The sequence below is a fragment of the Microcebus murinus genome, chromosome 10, assembly GCF_040939455.1.
Source record: "Microcebus murinus isolate Inina chromosome 10, M.murinus_Inina_mat1.0, whole genome shotgun sequence".
Taxonomy (NCBI): domain Eukaryota; kingdom Metazoa; phylum Chordata; class Mammalia; order Primates; family Cheirogaleidae; genus Microcebus; species Microcebus murinus.
Genome location: NC_134113.1, coordinates 19,113,533 through 19,129,983, shown reverse-complemented (window position 1 = coordinate 19,129,983; position 16,451 = coordinate 19,113,533). Strand labels below are relative to the sequence as shown.

The 16,451-nt window shown below is 33.5% G+C and overlaps 1 protein-coding gene across 1 annotated transcript in view; it reads left to right on the top strand.

The window, feature by feature from the left end:
• Positions 1-16,451, top strand: part of PARPBP (PARP1 binding protein) — an 81,880-nt gene that overhangs the window by 50,694 nt on the left and 14,735 nt on the right. The window contains exons 5-8 of the mRNA XM_012772661.2: positions 140-310; positions 1,462-1,616; positions 11,761-11,944; positions 14,730-14,908. Of these exons, the coding sequence (XP_012628115.1) occupies positions 140-310; positions 1,462-1,616; positions 11,761-11,944; positions 14,730-14,908 (689 nt within the window). The remainder of the gene's footprint in view (positions 1-139; positions 311-1,461; positions 1,617-11,760; positions 11,945-14,729; positions 14,909-16,451) is intronic.

The following is a 16,451-nucleotide window of genomic DNA, read 5'->3' as shown; positions in this document are numbered from 1 at the left end:
GAGCAATTATCTTTGCCTAAGGAGCTGAGTGAGGTATTGTGATTAAATGATTATATGCTTTTTTCTGCATTTATAAAAGAATATTTATGGATTTAGAACAACTGCAATAAAGAAATTAACTGCATATTTTATTGTACAGGTGCAGCTAGTAGCAAGAAAAATTTTCTTTTCATATCTAAACCTGCTAGTGAATTCAAAGAATGACCTGGCTCTGGCTCACATTCTCAATATTCCTGATAGAGGACTTGGAAGAGAAGCCTTCACGGATTTGAAACATGCTGCTCGAGAGAAACAAATGTCTATCTTTCTGGTATGAATGCGTTACATTTTCAAGATTGTTTAAGGCTTCTTGAACAGTGGATCCATGTACCTTAATGTAGAAGTTCTTGTAACTATGATGAAACAACTTTTAGTGGTTAATTTATGTTCTACCTCTATATTGGAAAATCCATGGGATTTTTATTTTTTACCATATCTATCAAGTTTGGCAAGGAAGAATTTTTTTAAAGCAGTGTTTCTCTACGTATGTTCTGTAGAGTGCTAACCTTGATAAATTTTCTCTAAATTAATATTTCCAAAGGTAAAAATTCCCTGTTAAATGCTCCTTGAATAAATGTTTCCAAAGGCAAAAAGTTTAGAAATAGTTTGTTCCCCTATTGGTTATACATAATGCATGTTTGTTTATCAAGAGCTTTGAGAAGTCTTGCAAAAAAGAAATTTGCTTAAAGCGTATAACAAATTAACTTTATTTAATCTGTTTCTTAAATTATTTGACCATGGAACTTCCCCAAAATTATTGACATTTCATAAAATTTGTCTTTTGTGGGGTACACTTTGGAAAGTACTGCTTTCTAACATTTCATCTTTGATGGAGATACTTTTATGTATATAGCCTTTACACATGTATTTTTATCATTATAAAGGCAATGATTTTTGAACTATACATGATCAAATAATCCTAGGATATGAAAGCTAGATGGAATTTAGTGATTACCTACTGTAAATCTTTATTTACAAATAAAGAAGCTGAGATTTGGAAGTATTGAATTGCCTAACCTGTTTAACACAACAAATCAGTTGACACTGAAATTTCTTTATTTCATAGAGCAATTTCCATAGCCAGTAGTCAATCTTTATAATCAATATATTCATAAATGAATTCTGTATAACCAATGATATATTATCATGAATATATTCTTTAGCCCTTAATTTTTCCTCTAACTTAGCTTTTCAGCCTCTACCTATACTTGGATGTCATTGCTACCACCCTTGCTAACATGAATTCTACGTAACACTTGTTTCTTTGGTCATTTGCTTCTGAATAAAAATGTGGCATGAGCCATAAAATGTGCTTCACTCTAATGCTATAACCAGGATTATAGAAATGTACCTAGCTTTATAAATTATAGTTTTAACTTCTAAATCATTACATATAACTAAATCATTTGTTTTAATTCATAGGTGGCTACATCATTTATTAGAACAATAGAGCTTGGAGGGAAAGGATATGCACCATCACCATCTGATCCTTTAAGGATACATGTAAAGGGATTGTCCAATTTTATTAATTTCATCGACAAATTAGATGAGATTCTTGGAGAAATATCAAATCCAGGGTAATGACTTTTCATAAATCACAAATGTATCTTATTAATCTAATCTTTAAAACTTCACAGAATCAGAGGTAGGAATAAAAGAGATACTGAAATGACCAGGCATCAGACCAAACAGTAGGGAGAAGAAACAAAATATCTAGATGAATAAATTATAATTACATGACCTTACCTCATAAATTTCTGCCTATCTGTGATTCTGAGTTTTTCGTAAAGTCAAAAGGTATGTTGAAACCAAATGTGATTAGAGAAGAGGGTTATCATTCATCTGGAAGAAATAGATTTTTCTGGACTAGAAATGACTAGATAGATAATCTCTTTAAACTTTTTGTTTAGCAATAAAAGAAACTGAAGCCAGAACGAGTAAGAAAATTGACAAAGATATAAATTCTCTATTCTATTTTCTGCTAGTTATTTTTAATTTTCTTATGTGTAAATCTTTAGTTCATCTGGGATTTGTTTGTGTATAATACTGGAGGTAAGAGGTTTTTTTAAATATCTGATACACTCCTATTTATAATATAGGCATGTTGAATGGTGAGTAAGTTTTAGAGTAATTTTGGGTGGCAGAAGTGGATTGTGTGTGCTAGCAATTATGATAGCTCACTATCAATTTGGTTAGTGTGCTATAGCATTGTACCAATAAAAACAGCTGATACTTATTGAACTCTTATTATGAGTTAGACATTGTGCTGAACTCTTTACTTGGATTATCGTTTGATCATTACAACAACCTTATATGACAGGTATTATTACTATCCCCAGTATAGACATGAAGAAACTGAAGCACTGGGACCAAGTAACTTACCCTAGGTTACATTGTTAAGTAACAGAACTGGGATCTGAACTCAGTTCTGACCTTGGCACCTATTTTCTTAAAATCACTGTATATTATTCTATGAAACTTTTTCTATTCTAAGATTCTAAGAATTTTTTTTCAGGATTTTATTCTGAATTGCATCCTATCTTTTCATATGGATATTCAAAAAGAAGTAAATTTGGGAAGAGGGTTTTGAAAATGACTTGTAGACAATATCAGTGTCATCTTTTAACTTCCAGATAATATATTGGCTGGCCATTTTTTCTGCGATAGCAGATAATTAATTTTTAAAAATAGTTTACTTTTTGAAAAACGCTCGTGCGCTCTCTCTCTCTCCCCCATATATATATAAAATTATATATATATATAAAACTATATATATATATATAGTGGTACTATAGACTTACAATAAAAAAGATCTCAGAGGAATTGCCTTTAAATGCTTTTTGTGTTTGTTTTTGTATTTATCTCCCTTTGAATGAAAATTTTTGTGGCTATTTTTGAATTTTCAATTTTGGACATAATCCATTAACTTCCTATCATGGAAAGTGAGGATTTGCAACCCACTCACCAACCTCCAAACAATCCTTTCCCCTAAGCCTCCACTTCTCTTCTTTCATCTTTCTAATGTAGTTATACCACAATTTTGGTTATATCATATTTTAGAATTTGCATTTATGACTGTAATATTGTCTGTAGCTAAGCTCTGTGATATACCATGATTATTCTTCCTTTCTTGTATGATTTTCTTTCTAGAGTTAGTAATTATCTACTTTTTTATTTTGCTTTGCTTCCTATTTACTTATCAGTTCTTTATTAATCTTGACAATGAAGTTATAAAATGTCTTCTTAATATTGGGTATTCTATCAGTTCTATTTTTTTGCCCTTGAAGACATTCCTCCTGGAGAGTCCTCTGTCTTCCTTATTCAGTCATTACTTTTGCTTGCTAGGCCTGTGTCTGAGTGGCAACCATGAAGCTTTATTATCACTTTGTGAATTTCCTCTTTTTCTGCCTTGTTTCCTGGATCTTATGACTTTATTTTTAATTTGCAAAACCCTTATTTTGTTCAAAGAGCTTTCTCAGGAAAAATAAATGTAGGCAAATGTCTTCATTCTGGTCTCCCATTTGATTGTATATGATGTTATGACATATTTCATTAAGGTTATTTATTGTATTTAATTATAAAAATGTTTTTATCTGTTTCCAGGATGGTCTTTGTTTTATCTAGATTGTTTTTCTTTTGTTAACTTCTTTGTTTTGCCCTCTTTCATGTTAGAGGTATTCTTATAGTGTATGTTGATTCTGAACTATCCTTTCATATTTAAGAGTGAGGCCCTATGAAGCTGGTTAGCAGCTCTGTATAGTTAGCTTAATTATAGCAAGGTGGCCAGTTGGCTCTTTTGTTGTGGACTCACTCTCCAAATGTCAGTAACAATAGGTTTTTTCCTTTGGGACTTTCCCAAAAGTTTCTACAGAAGCATCTTTTAATCTCTGAAAACTCTAAATCTGGCTAGCAATATTCCAGGATTTGAGGTAGGTCCAGGTTGATGCTGAGTCTCACAGTTTAGTATTTAGAACTCAATCCCTTTGTTTTTAGTCCCTGTTGCCCCCAGGTCTCTCTGACTTAGTTTCTGCATAGTAATTCTGCTTCCCATGCTGAGGTGAGAGAGGCACACTAGTCTCACTACTCAGACTAGAAGAATGGGGTATAAGTGTTCCCTACGTAATGACTGTCAACTAGCTTGCCTGTTTTTAACCCTATCTTTATTATAGCCTTCAATATTACCTTCACTTTTGGAGAATTTTTGAGTTTGCTGCTTCTTACTGATGTGTCTCTTAGCAGTTACTTAGGCTTTATCTTTCTATGTTCTGGGTAGTTAGTTGTGACTTGACCATCTGCTTTTCATTTTTCCATACTTTCAGGAAATATCTCTGCCATCACTAGCTATTGTCTTCTCTCCCATTCTCTTTTTCTTTATAGATATAAAACTTTTTTTTTTTCGACATTTTAGTGAGGTTTGGAGGAAGCAGAGATAAATGCATATGTTCAATCCGATGTAATTTGTTATAATTATATTCTTTTTGGAGGAATTTCTGGTTGGGGTAAGTGATCAGCAGGGTAGAAGTATAATACATTTGTTTTAGAGGCATGTAGGGAAAGGGAATAGACTTCAACTTAGCAGCCATTTGGATATCCTCTCAGGTCATAATGAGTAATTCTGTCTTCTAGGGAAGGCCCTGAAGAAGTGGGTATCTAAATAGTAAGTGTCTTCAAGTAAGCGTCTAAATAGTTCACTGGAACAATCTTCATTTTCTTCTCTGTGTTGATTTAGGTTTTTTAAAAAAATCTTTTCGTATTAAGTATGTATTTGTTTTATAAATTTAAAATAAAATTATTAAAAACTAAAAACATACCCTATTCATATGTTAATAGATAGAAAGGTATATGAGGAAAGGACAATTGACCTAGTTTGTGGGAGCCAGGAATAAGAGTGTCAGAAATGCTTATCTGGGTGGATGTTACGGTTGAGCTTATTCTTAAAGGATGAACTTAAAGGAGTTAGCCACACATGGGAGAGGAGTATGAATAACCTATAGGAACATTGCTGTATTGGTTATTCATTTTATTTTATAATTTCAACCTTTCTCTTTATTAGTACTTTAGCCATAGTCTATAAGATTGTGAGAAAAAAACAAGTCATCTTCTCTGTTTCTTCCAGTTCCTTCTCCTTCCTTTTACAGCTCAAATTCTTGAAAAAATACTGTCCTTTGTTATACTTTCCTATTTCTAATTATTTAATGTGTATTTCTTAAAAGACAGTAAACTCTATGACGATTCATAAGTCATTTTAGAATCATTTATGGAGTCATTTTCTTGACTGATATTCCCTAGCCCTAACATTTCTGACAGAGTAGACAGTATTTATTTACTTTTCTATATTTGACTGACTTATCATACTCATTCACTTTTCCCCTCCACTAAAGGTATTCTGCCAATGACTACTTGTGATCTTCCAAATATCATGGTCTCTGGTCTCTGGTCTCTTTGGAGTCCTCAAATTTCATCACTTCCTATTGGTAGTGATTTCCTGTTTTTTCCCATAATTTCTGAGATATCATTCTATTATTTTCCACCTACCTCTCTGACTACATATGTGCAAATCTTCTAAATCTATATTTTAGTGAAATTCAAACTCTTTTCCTGAGTTTCAGAAATATATCTTTAGGGTAGTATCTTAAAGGCAATTCAACTTAACAAATCTTCCAAACTAAATCTTCATTTTTCCCTGTAAAACTGCTTCTCCTTCAGAAGTGATGAAGCCTTTCTCCTTCCAGCTGCCCAGCAGGAATCTGGGACATATCCTAAACTCCTTTCTCTATCCTTACACTCACTAAGATCTGTTAATTCTTCTTACTTAACATTTTTTATGTTCTTTCTCCTCATCTTTATTCCTATAACTATTAATACTATCTTATTTCCAGTGTTTATACTGTCTGTTTTCAGACTTTCATTCTTTCTTGCCTAGACTTACATAGTTGCCTATTCTGCCTCTAATTTTGAGTTGCCTCATCCTGTTGTCCTCATTGCTGCCAGGGTGATCTTTTTGAAATAGCAAATGTTACTGTCATGATTAAAACCCTTCAGTGATTCCATATTAGGTACAGGATAAAACTCCAGAAACCTTAGTATGTTGTACAAAATTGTATGCAGTCTAACTCTTGCCTGTCTCTCACTCTGGCCTCTTTATCTCTCAACCTTAAAATATAGAGATAAAAATGAATTTAACTCTTGTATCTAAGGATAATTTTGTACTACTTATATTATAATAGGAGAATTACAATAATCTTTGAGTACAAGGAACGAAGGGGAATAGACAGACTGGGAAGAAATAAAACCAAAAGAATTGATTCTCGTGCCAGCTTTTCATGAGGCCATCTTAAGTATAGTTGGCTGCATTTCTACACTTTGCCAGTAGGTGCCGCCACAAAATGCGTGCTATCACATGAAAAATGTCGAATTAGAGGTTTCAGACTACATAAATTAATAATTCTCTATTGTTTAGAAGTTTAAAAATTCTGTATTTCATGTTTGCTACACAACTTTTTAATGCACACCTACATTATATAGTCATGCATCACTTGGGGATGGGGATATGTTCTGAGAAAGGCTTTGTTAAGCAATTTTCTCATTTTGCGAACATCATAGAATATACTGGAGTGTACTTACACAAACCTAGAGGTATAGCCTGCCACTTCTCTCGTTAAATGGTGTGGCCTATTGTTCCTAGACTAATGGTATTTATGTATTTAAACATATCTAAACATAGAAAACATACAATAAAATATGGTATAAAAGATAAATGATATGCATGTATATGCTACTTGCCATGAATGGAGTTTGCAGGACTGGAATATGCTCTGGGGTGAGTCAGTGAGTGAGTGGTAAGTGAATGTGAAGGCCTAGGACATTACTGTATGCTACTGTAGACTTTATAAACATTGTACACTTAGACTGTGCGAAATTTATAAAACAGATTTTTCCTTCTTCAATAATAAGTTAACCTTAGCTCACTAACTTTTTTACTTTTAAACTTTTAAATTTTTTTTACCTTTTGATGCGTCTGTAATAACACTTAAAACACACATTGTATAGCTGTACAAAAATATTTGTCTTTGTGTCTCTATTCTATAAACTTTTTTCTTTCTTTAAAATTTCCTTTTTTTAAACACTTTTGTTAAAAACTAAGACATAAACACATCAGTCTAGGCCTTACAGGATCAGGACCATTAATATCATTGCCTTCTACTTCCTATCTCACTGGAAGGTCTTCAGGGGGCAATAATACCCATGGAGGTGTTATCTCCTATGATAACAGTGCCTTTAGAACTATGCCCTGAAGGACTTTCCAGAGGCTGTTTTGTAGTTAACTTGAAAAAAATTATCTTTATTTTTTAGAGACATGGTCTCACTTTGTTGGCTTGAGTGCAGTGGCCTGTTCATAGCATACTGTAACCTTGAATTCCTGGGCTCAAGCAATCCTCCTGCCTCAGGCCACCAAGTAGCTAGGACTACAGATGCATGCCAGCATATCCAGCTAATTATTTTTGATAGAGAACGGGGTCTTGCTATGTTGCCCAGGTTGGTCTTGAACTCCTGGCATCAAGTGATCCTCCTATCTTGGCCTCCCAAAGTGCTGAAACTACAGGCCTGAGCTCCTGTGTCTGGCTAGTTAACATTTTTCAGTAAGTAGAGGGGGTAAATGCTAAAATAATAATAAGTATAGTGTAATAAATATGTAAATCAGTAAGATATTAATTATCAAGTATATATTGTACATAATTATTTTGTTATACTTTTATATGACTGGCAGTGTAATATGTTTGTTTACACCAGAATCACCACAAACACGTGAATAGTGTGTTGCACTATGACACTACAATGGCTATAGCATCACTAGGAGATAGAAATTTTTCAGCTCCATTGTAATATTATGGGAGCACTATCATATATGTGGTCTGTTTTGACTGCAAAGTCGTTATACAGTGAATGACTATACATGTTGGACTAAATATACATTTATAGAATGTTAAATCTGGATGAAATTATTCAGTCTAATCTAATATTATGATTTTTCTTATTTAAAAATATCTCAGAAATATTTTTGGTACATTTATATGGTACCTTTATTCATATTTAATTTTTAAAGGTAAATTTACTTTTGCAAATAATTATGGAATTATTGAATATGATACAGAAAAGCCAGTCACTTTAGGAAAATGTGGTCAATAATTATGTTAAATAATTACCAATCATTTTATATTATTCCTTAGTGTTCTCTTCCAGTTTCTCTACTTTTGTCTCAGGGATTTAATTGTGTTCTTAATCAGTAGCCTTATTTTTCTCTTTCTGCCACACACTATTCTGTGCTAGTATGATGTGGTTAGGAGTTAGGAGGTACAGTTTACTTCTTTCTCATCTAAATTCTCTTATTAATGTTTATCCAGAATAGTCATAATGTAACATCTGGGAAGAATTCCTGAATACCTCCTTCTTTCTATTTTCCCCAGTGAAACTCCTATATTTTAAGTATCTCATTACCGTATGATCAGTTGTGGCACCTTAAAGAGAAAGGTTTTGTTCATTTTGTATCTGCAAGGAATAGCACAAATATCCTGTTATCATTTTATTTAACACTTATGGTGTTTCTAGGCTCCGGAAGCAAGAGTTTGAATTAAGATACTATATTACCGAGCAGATATTAGAAGACCTAATGATTGGCTCTAATAGTGAATATATAGCAATAAACTAGACAGAACACTGGTGTTTGGGGTGTTTTGCCAGGGGTTCGAAATGTTGACTATGGCAAGTCTCTGAAATACAATTCTTATAAATTTTGTTCTAAATACCATTTAGTCAGTGAATTACATCATCTTTAAAATTTAGCATTTTTGTCTAGTAAAAGGAAATGAGAAAAGGAGGCCAAAGGTGACTTTCTTAATATCATTTGAAGCATTTCTTTTTGTTCTTGTAATTGGCACTATAACACTCTTTCATATTTTAACTGTTTGAACCTTTTAGAAAACTTCTCTTTTAGAGGTTAATTCTCAGAAAAAGCATATTATGTTAATTATGGTTTCATTTTAGTTATATTTCATCCAATTCATATCTGTCCTTTCAAGTGAAAATTAAGAAAAAAACCATCTGAAAAAAGGAAGTACTTGTATACATAAAAGAATTACTAGAGTCTACTTAGACTTCTGATTTCAGAAGTATGACAGACTAGGTCCTCTGATTGACTTTGACTTTTTCATTGAAAATAATTAATAATGCTGGATAACATATTTTAAAGATGCTTCCTTAAATTCATTGATGAGTAGGCAAATGTAATGAAAATATAGGTCAAAAAATAGGTGAAGGAGGAACACCAGAGAGGCAAGTCAAGAAAGGATGGCAACTATTATTTTGAGAGCATTTGCTGAATTTGGTGAATTGGAGGTTCTATTCTTACAACTACTAAAATCTAAGGGGATGAGGACAAAGGCCTGGGGACTACCCAAGGTGGGGATTCTAATAAGAAACACATATCCATTTTGCAGGGTTAATCACTCAGTGTAAAGATGAACTAAGAATAATGGCTTTAACCTGATAAAAGGATTTCTATAAAACCTAGATAATGGTAAAATGTTTTAGTATTTAACTTAAGATTAAGACAGGAGTTCCTGTTGTCATCATTTCTTTTCAACATAGTTTTAGATGTCCAATTCAGTCTGATAAGACAAAGAAATTGGACATGTAACAATTGAAAAGGAAGAAATCAAACTCTATTTGATGATAATATGATTATATATGTAGAAAACTCCAAGAATCTGAAGGCAAATTATTAAAATTGGCAGTAGAGTTTGAGTGTTGCTGGACATAAGGTCAATAACAAAAAAGCAATTGTATTTCTGCATCATTACTAAATAGAAAAAGTTCTGAGGATTAAGTACACAGAATGAGTCTAATAAAAGACATGCTAGTTTCTGGCCCCTTGGAAGGTTCAGATTGAATGTGAAAGTCTCCGATTGCCCTCTTCCACCTACTGCTATCTCAAGGCTCTGTTCCCTGGTCACAGTGCTATTAGAGATGTTTGTCCTCAAGAAAACTCCATTATCCTGCTTGCTTACCACTCACAACTTCCAGCTTATCTTTCCAGCTCTTGCTGTTCATTTTCATGGGAGAGATTAGGTGGTACTTGGAGATTTTCTCCATACCTGCTACCATCAGTGAAATGTTAGGGAATATCTAGTCTGCCATTGTGTAACTGGACACTTCCTAAGTACTTTTGTATACAATAATAATAATATGAATAATAGTAAAATATGTATTTTTTGTCTTGAATTGTGATAGTGTTAATTTATTCAACAAACATATATCAGTCAACTCTTCTGTGTGCCAAGTGTAAGCTGGTAATATGAAGATTAGTAAAATATGGTTCCTTTCTCAAGGTGTTAATTTTTTCATGAAATTAATCATAAGAATCACCTGTGGAACTTTTAAGACAATGCAAACTTCTAGTGCCCTTTTCTGGAGATTGTGTTCAGTAGGATAGGATCTGGAGTTGATGTTTTAAACAAATGCTGAATATGATTTTGATGATTAGGAAAATGCATTATTGTCCATGCATTAAGTTTCTCTATGATTATCTTCCAACTTTCCTTTTCTGTCTGGACCAGCTAATTAAATGTGAACAATCCAATTTCTAGTGCTCATTAGGTAATCTGGCATTTCTCTAAAACATAAAACCTTGCAATAAGGCAGTGAGAGTGAAAACTTCAGTTCATAATATCCTTTGTGCCACTACAAAAGAGAAGTTTAATAGCATACCCAAGGTAGAAAGTGGCAGAGCTGCAGTGTGTGCTCAGGCAGCCTGACTTCATGGTCCATAGTCAGACCAGACCACTTTCTCCTTTGGCACTGTGCAGCCTTCCCAGAGATACCTGTAGGGATGGGAATTTCATGACTTAAAAAAGAGACCTCTTCTGTCGTTTGACATCTCTAATATTTTCCTTAAAATGAACCAAAATTCCCCCTATGTTTCTCACTTTGGTTCTATGTCAGTCCTTTAGAGCAGGAGCTAAAACATATTCTTTCAGGTTTAAGCTTGAGATAAGGAAACATTCATTTCAGATTTTTTAAAATACTTCTCTCTTGGCCTCAGTTAGCCCAGTTTCTGGTTTGACTTTGGGTCAGTACTAATTTGCTCTATTTCCTCTTCCATATGATAACCCTTCACTTAATAGAATGCAGTATCATGTGTTTCAGGTGAGTCTCCTTCCTCCCCACCTTCTCCCTAGCCCAGAATACCTTGTATTCTCGGGCAAGCCATTTAACTTTTATGAGACTCAGTTTTTTTATCTCTGACTTAGGAGTAATAATACCAATTTATTGAATTGGTTTTAAGATTAAATTAATGTATAATTCTAGTATTCATGAGAGGTAGCTGGTTTTGTTAATTGTATCTAAAGGTACATATTTTAAGCATAGTGCATGTGTACAGCTGCATCTGAATCCATTGTCAGATTTCACATATAACTAAATTCCCTTCAGCTTTCAATTCAAGGAAGAAGCAACTTATTGAAATGACTGGCTTTTAGACAAACTTTGAAAATTTTGTTTCTAATGGTTCTCATCTTTTTCTTAAATGCTTTATTGTTTGATTTATAAGATCAAAGCTATATTCTTTGGAAAGTGTTGATTAACTCTGAGAACTATGTTTTCAAGCTTATAAGCATGTTGTCATTTGCAATACTATTATGAAGGCAATCTTATTTCTATTTTCAGCATTGCAGGGGGTCGAATTCTGTCAGTGATAAAGATGCAGCTGATTAAAGGCCATAACAGCAGGGATCCTTTCTGTAAAGCAGCAGAGGAAGTTGCTCAGGATTTGGATTTGAGGATTAAAAATATTATCAATTCTCAACAAGGAGGTGTAGCTGTTAGCACCACTGACATCAGTCCTGCACGGGTAATGAGCTTTTGATTTTTCATTATCCTCCTCTACAGAACATTATCTGTTCTACTTATTGTAGAAATGATTTACTATTGCTGTTTAATTCAGAAGAGTGTGTTCTAAAATGATGTTGAAAATTTAAGTTTCTCAATAGGATTATGTAAGATTATTTTCAACATTGGTAAATCATAACAGCTTTGGGCCAAATTGTCTGTATTTGTTAAAGTGATGCATTGGATAATTTCCAGTATCCCTTTTAGCAATACAAACTTATAATTCTTGATGGATATTAAGGTGTTTTGTGGTATTTTTTCAATAATTATTCTTATAAAACAACTATTTTTTCATTTATTTAGATATAAAATAGGAGCCTGGTTTCTCTGGTTTTGACCTTAATACTAAACACGATAGGACAGCAATAGTCCTGTTAGGAATTGTTTTCATCAGCAGTTTACTTTTTTCTTTTATGGATCTCTATGAGCTCTTATTTTCTACCTCCATTTCCAGCCTACTGCAACCAAATTTTCCCCATGCCTGGAGTCTTTTAACTATTAACATATGTTTCCAGAACATTTACCCTTTTCTTGATTTTTTTTACACAGATGATCAAATATAGATTCTAATCTACAGTATTAAAGGAAACATTGACTATGTTTTTAACTGTAGCACAGAATTTTGGAATATATATTATAAACCATTTATTGTAGTTTATGCAATTAATATAAAAGCTTCTTTCCCTTAGGTGTGGACATGATAGCCAGTGTATAAAGAAAGTCTTTTGTTTAATTTTTACTTATTTATTCATTCATTTATCCCAGCCCTCTGGGATTATTTTAAATTATTTTTCTATAATAATTTTTTTAGATTTACTTTGTTTTTATAATTGCATGGGGGAGATTCTGGGATTTTGCCCCATGTATTTCATGGTTGTTAACACTTCCTGGTGACTAGCTTGGCTCAAATGAAAACCGGATTATTACTATAAGTATAACTCAGGAACTGTCACAGTTTCGGATAATTAAGAACATCAGTCTCTTCCCTTTCCTGGCAGAAAAAATAAAGATACAAGCAACCTGGTTCTTAATTTTATGTTTTCAACGGAATCAGAAATCTGAAAAACACAATTAAATAATACTCAGTGAAGTTAGTATTGAACAATATGGTTTCTATGGTACCAATGAAAAATATGTGTTAAGCACCATATTGTGATAGGTAATTTTTAATAATTTCAGTGGAGCTATACATTATAGTTCACCTGGTAGCCTGAGTCTGCCAAGTAGAGAAAGGAGGCCAAGATCATGTTGATGAAAGCTGAGAAAACTGGCATAGCTACAATAGATGTCCCAGAAAGGCAGCTTTGATATCTAGGCATAATGTCCAACAACCCTATGGGGTAGACATTATTGTTGCCCATATTATGCCAATGAGTTTAACTTAAGCACAGAAAGGTTAAACATCTTCCTCAGGGTAATACAATATATACAACGATGGTATCAAATCCAGTCAGAAATGCCTTCAGAGTTTATGCTCACATGTATCTATATGTAATATCATATATACATATATATGTATTTTTCTGTTTATCTAGTCACTAAATTATTCCAGTTATTCTTTTTAATCTGCTTTTTAAAATCTCTACTGTTAGTATCTTAGCTTGGCTCCCTTCATTTCTAATCTGATTTATTACAGTCTTTAATTTGTAGCCCTGTCTCCAGCTTTGGTAACATCCTTACCCTGGAATATATTTAACACATTGCCATCATTGATTTTTTTTCCAATTTATTTATTTATTTTCTTTTTTTTAAATTTCAGAATATTATGGGAGTACAAACATTTTGGTTATATATATTGCCTTTGCATTGCCCAAGATTTTTAAAAATCCAAATCGGATCATTTTATTTCCTTGCTTAATAAAGCAAGAGATTTTACCTCTGTAACAGACTGACTTACAGCTTCTTTGCATGATATTTATACAAAGCCTTCTCAGGCTCGTCTTACATAACTCCTTCCCTTTTACCTTGTTCCTCAGCCATGTCATGCTACCTGGTCCCTAGAAGTGCCATGTTCTCTCCTACCTCTGTATATTTCTTACTCTGTAAAGCCATCTTTGATTCCAGAGTACATTGACTACTGTCTTTTATGTCCTCCCACTGCACCATGTATACTCTTATTAGAAATAGTACTTGACATTCCGTAATGCAATTATTTGGTTACTTATTTATCTTATTAAGGTTGAGACTATGGCTTCTTTGAAGGCAGTAGTTTTCATCTTCGTAGGTTTAGCTTCAGATATAGTGCTTAGTACATAATATATGCTTATGGGTGATTATTGCATGAATGAATGTCAACTAGCTTTTCATTTTTGCGTTTGATAAGATCTTTAGAATCATCTGTGAAGTTGATATTAAGACTGCCAGAACCCCATTCCTCTTTGGCATAAGAGAAAAAATACACAGAGAGATTGAGTTGTGAGGCTGAGGTCACATAGCTAGATAGTGGCTAAATTTTTCTGACTCAAAGCCTAATGTTATTTTTAGTAGAACCTAATGTCTTCTTTTGAAGACATCTATTTTTGTAAACATGGATTTTGATAAGATTGATTATAGTAATGGCTAAAGGGAGAAATGTTCACATGACTTCCAGCCAGTTCTCATTGCCGATTTTGTTGTTGTTGTTGTTGTTACCTTAACAATAGAGGAATTGGGAACAGTGGTACATGAAACAGAAAAGTGTAGCCAATTCACACAGCATTTACTTAAAATTACTTATTACATTTACTTAAAATGATTTTTTGTTCTAGCCAAAATCTTATGCCATAAACCATGGCACTGCATACTGTGGCAGAGATACTGTGAAAACTTTACTAGTTCTTTTGGATGAAGAAGCAGCTAGTGCTCCTACCAAAAACAAAGCAGAGCTTTTATATGATGATGAAAACACAATTCATCATAATGGAACTTCTATTCTTACACTTTATAGGTAAGTAATGTGGACATTTTATGTACATATATATTTATATATAAACTCTAGAAAATTATAAAAGAAGGTATATGCTTATGGTAGGAAACTTGGAAATTATAGAAAAATGTGGAGAGAAAACAAGTTAGGTGAAGGTAGATCGAACATTTGAATGCAAAAAGGTTATATATATATAACAGTATTTAGTGAGACTATGGCAAGTGTTTATGATTTCAGTATTGCTTTTTGTTTTGAAAGTATTTGCTGTGCTATGTGTCAAGAACTTTGCATAATGTTTTCAGTTAAATTACCTCAGCCCTCACAACAGCCTCTTTTAAGAGTGTTCTCACTTTATAAGTGAAGAATTAGAGACTTGAGAGATATTAAATAATTTATCCAAGAAAGTTAAATTAACAAGTAGCAAGAGTGTCTTTCTCTAAAGTTTGAGGCCTATGCTCCAAGCATTGCTATTCTGCCCAAGAGTAGAATCATATACATTAAACTTACCTTGAATTTACATTTATTGGTTCTTCCTCACATTATGAGGAAAAATATTTGCTAAATTAGTGCTGCTATTAAGTGTAAGATATCGATACTGCCTTACTTTACTCAGGCTGCCATAACAAAATATCATAAACTGGGTGGCTTAATAGAACTTATTTTCTGTGTGGGCTGGAAGCCTTAGATTAGGATGCCAGCACAGTCAGGTTCTGGTCAGGGATTTCTCTTCAGGTTGCAAATGACTGCTTTTTTGCTTTGTGCTCACATGACCTTTCCTTGATGTGTACACATAGGGAGAGAGATGTTTTTCTCTCTGTTTTTTTTTTTTTCTCTCTCTATCTCCCCCTCCCTCTCCCTCTCTCCTTCTTTCCACTTAAAAGGCTACCATTCCTATCAGAGTAGTACCCTACCCTATGACTTCATTTAATCTTAATTACCTCCTAAAAGCCCTGTGTCCACATACAGTCACATTTGAGGGTTAAGGCTTCAACACGTATATTTCGGGAGAATACAATGCAGTCTATAGCAGATATTCTCCAGTTTCAACAATAAAAATTAAGTCATTGAGTAGGTTGATGGTATTTTTGATTAAGGGAACATTCACTTTAAGAAACATTAAAAATTTTATTATTTATTTATTTGAGACAGAGTCTTGCTTTGTTGCCCAGGCTAGAGTGAGTGCTGTGGCATCAGCCTAGCTCACAGCAACCTCAAACTCCTGGGCTCAAGCAATCCTTCTGCCTCAGCCTCCCAAGTAGCTGGGACTACAGGCATGCACCACCATGCCGGGCTCATTTTTTCTATATATATTAGTTGGCTAATTAATTTCTTTCTATTTATAGTAGAGACAGGGTCTCACTCTTGCTCAGGCTGGTTTTGAACTCCTGACCTCGAGCAATCTACCTGCCTCGGCCTCCCAGAGTGCTAGGATTACAGGCGTGAGTCACCGTGCCCGGCCAAGAAACATTAAAAATTTTAGAACAACCATTTTGAATTGTATTTGGTGCATTGTAAGGAATTTTCACAGAATCATCCCACAATTTGATCTTTTCTGTTTTCTACT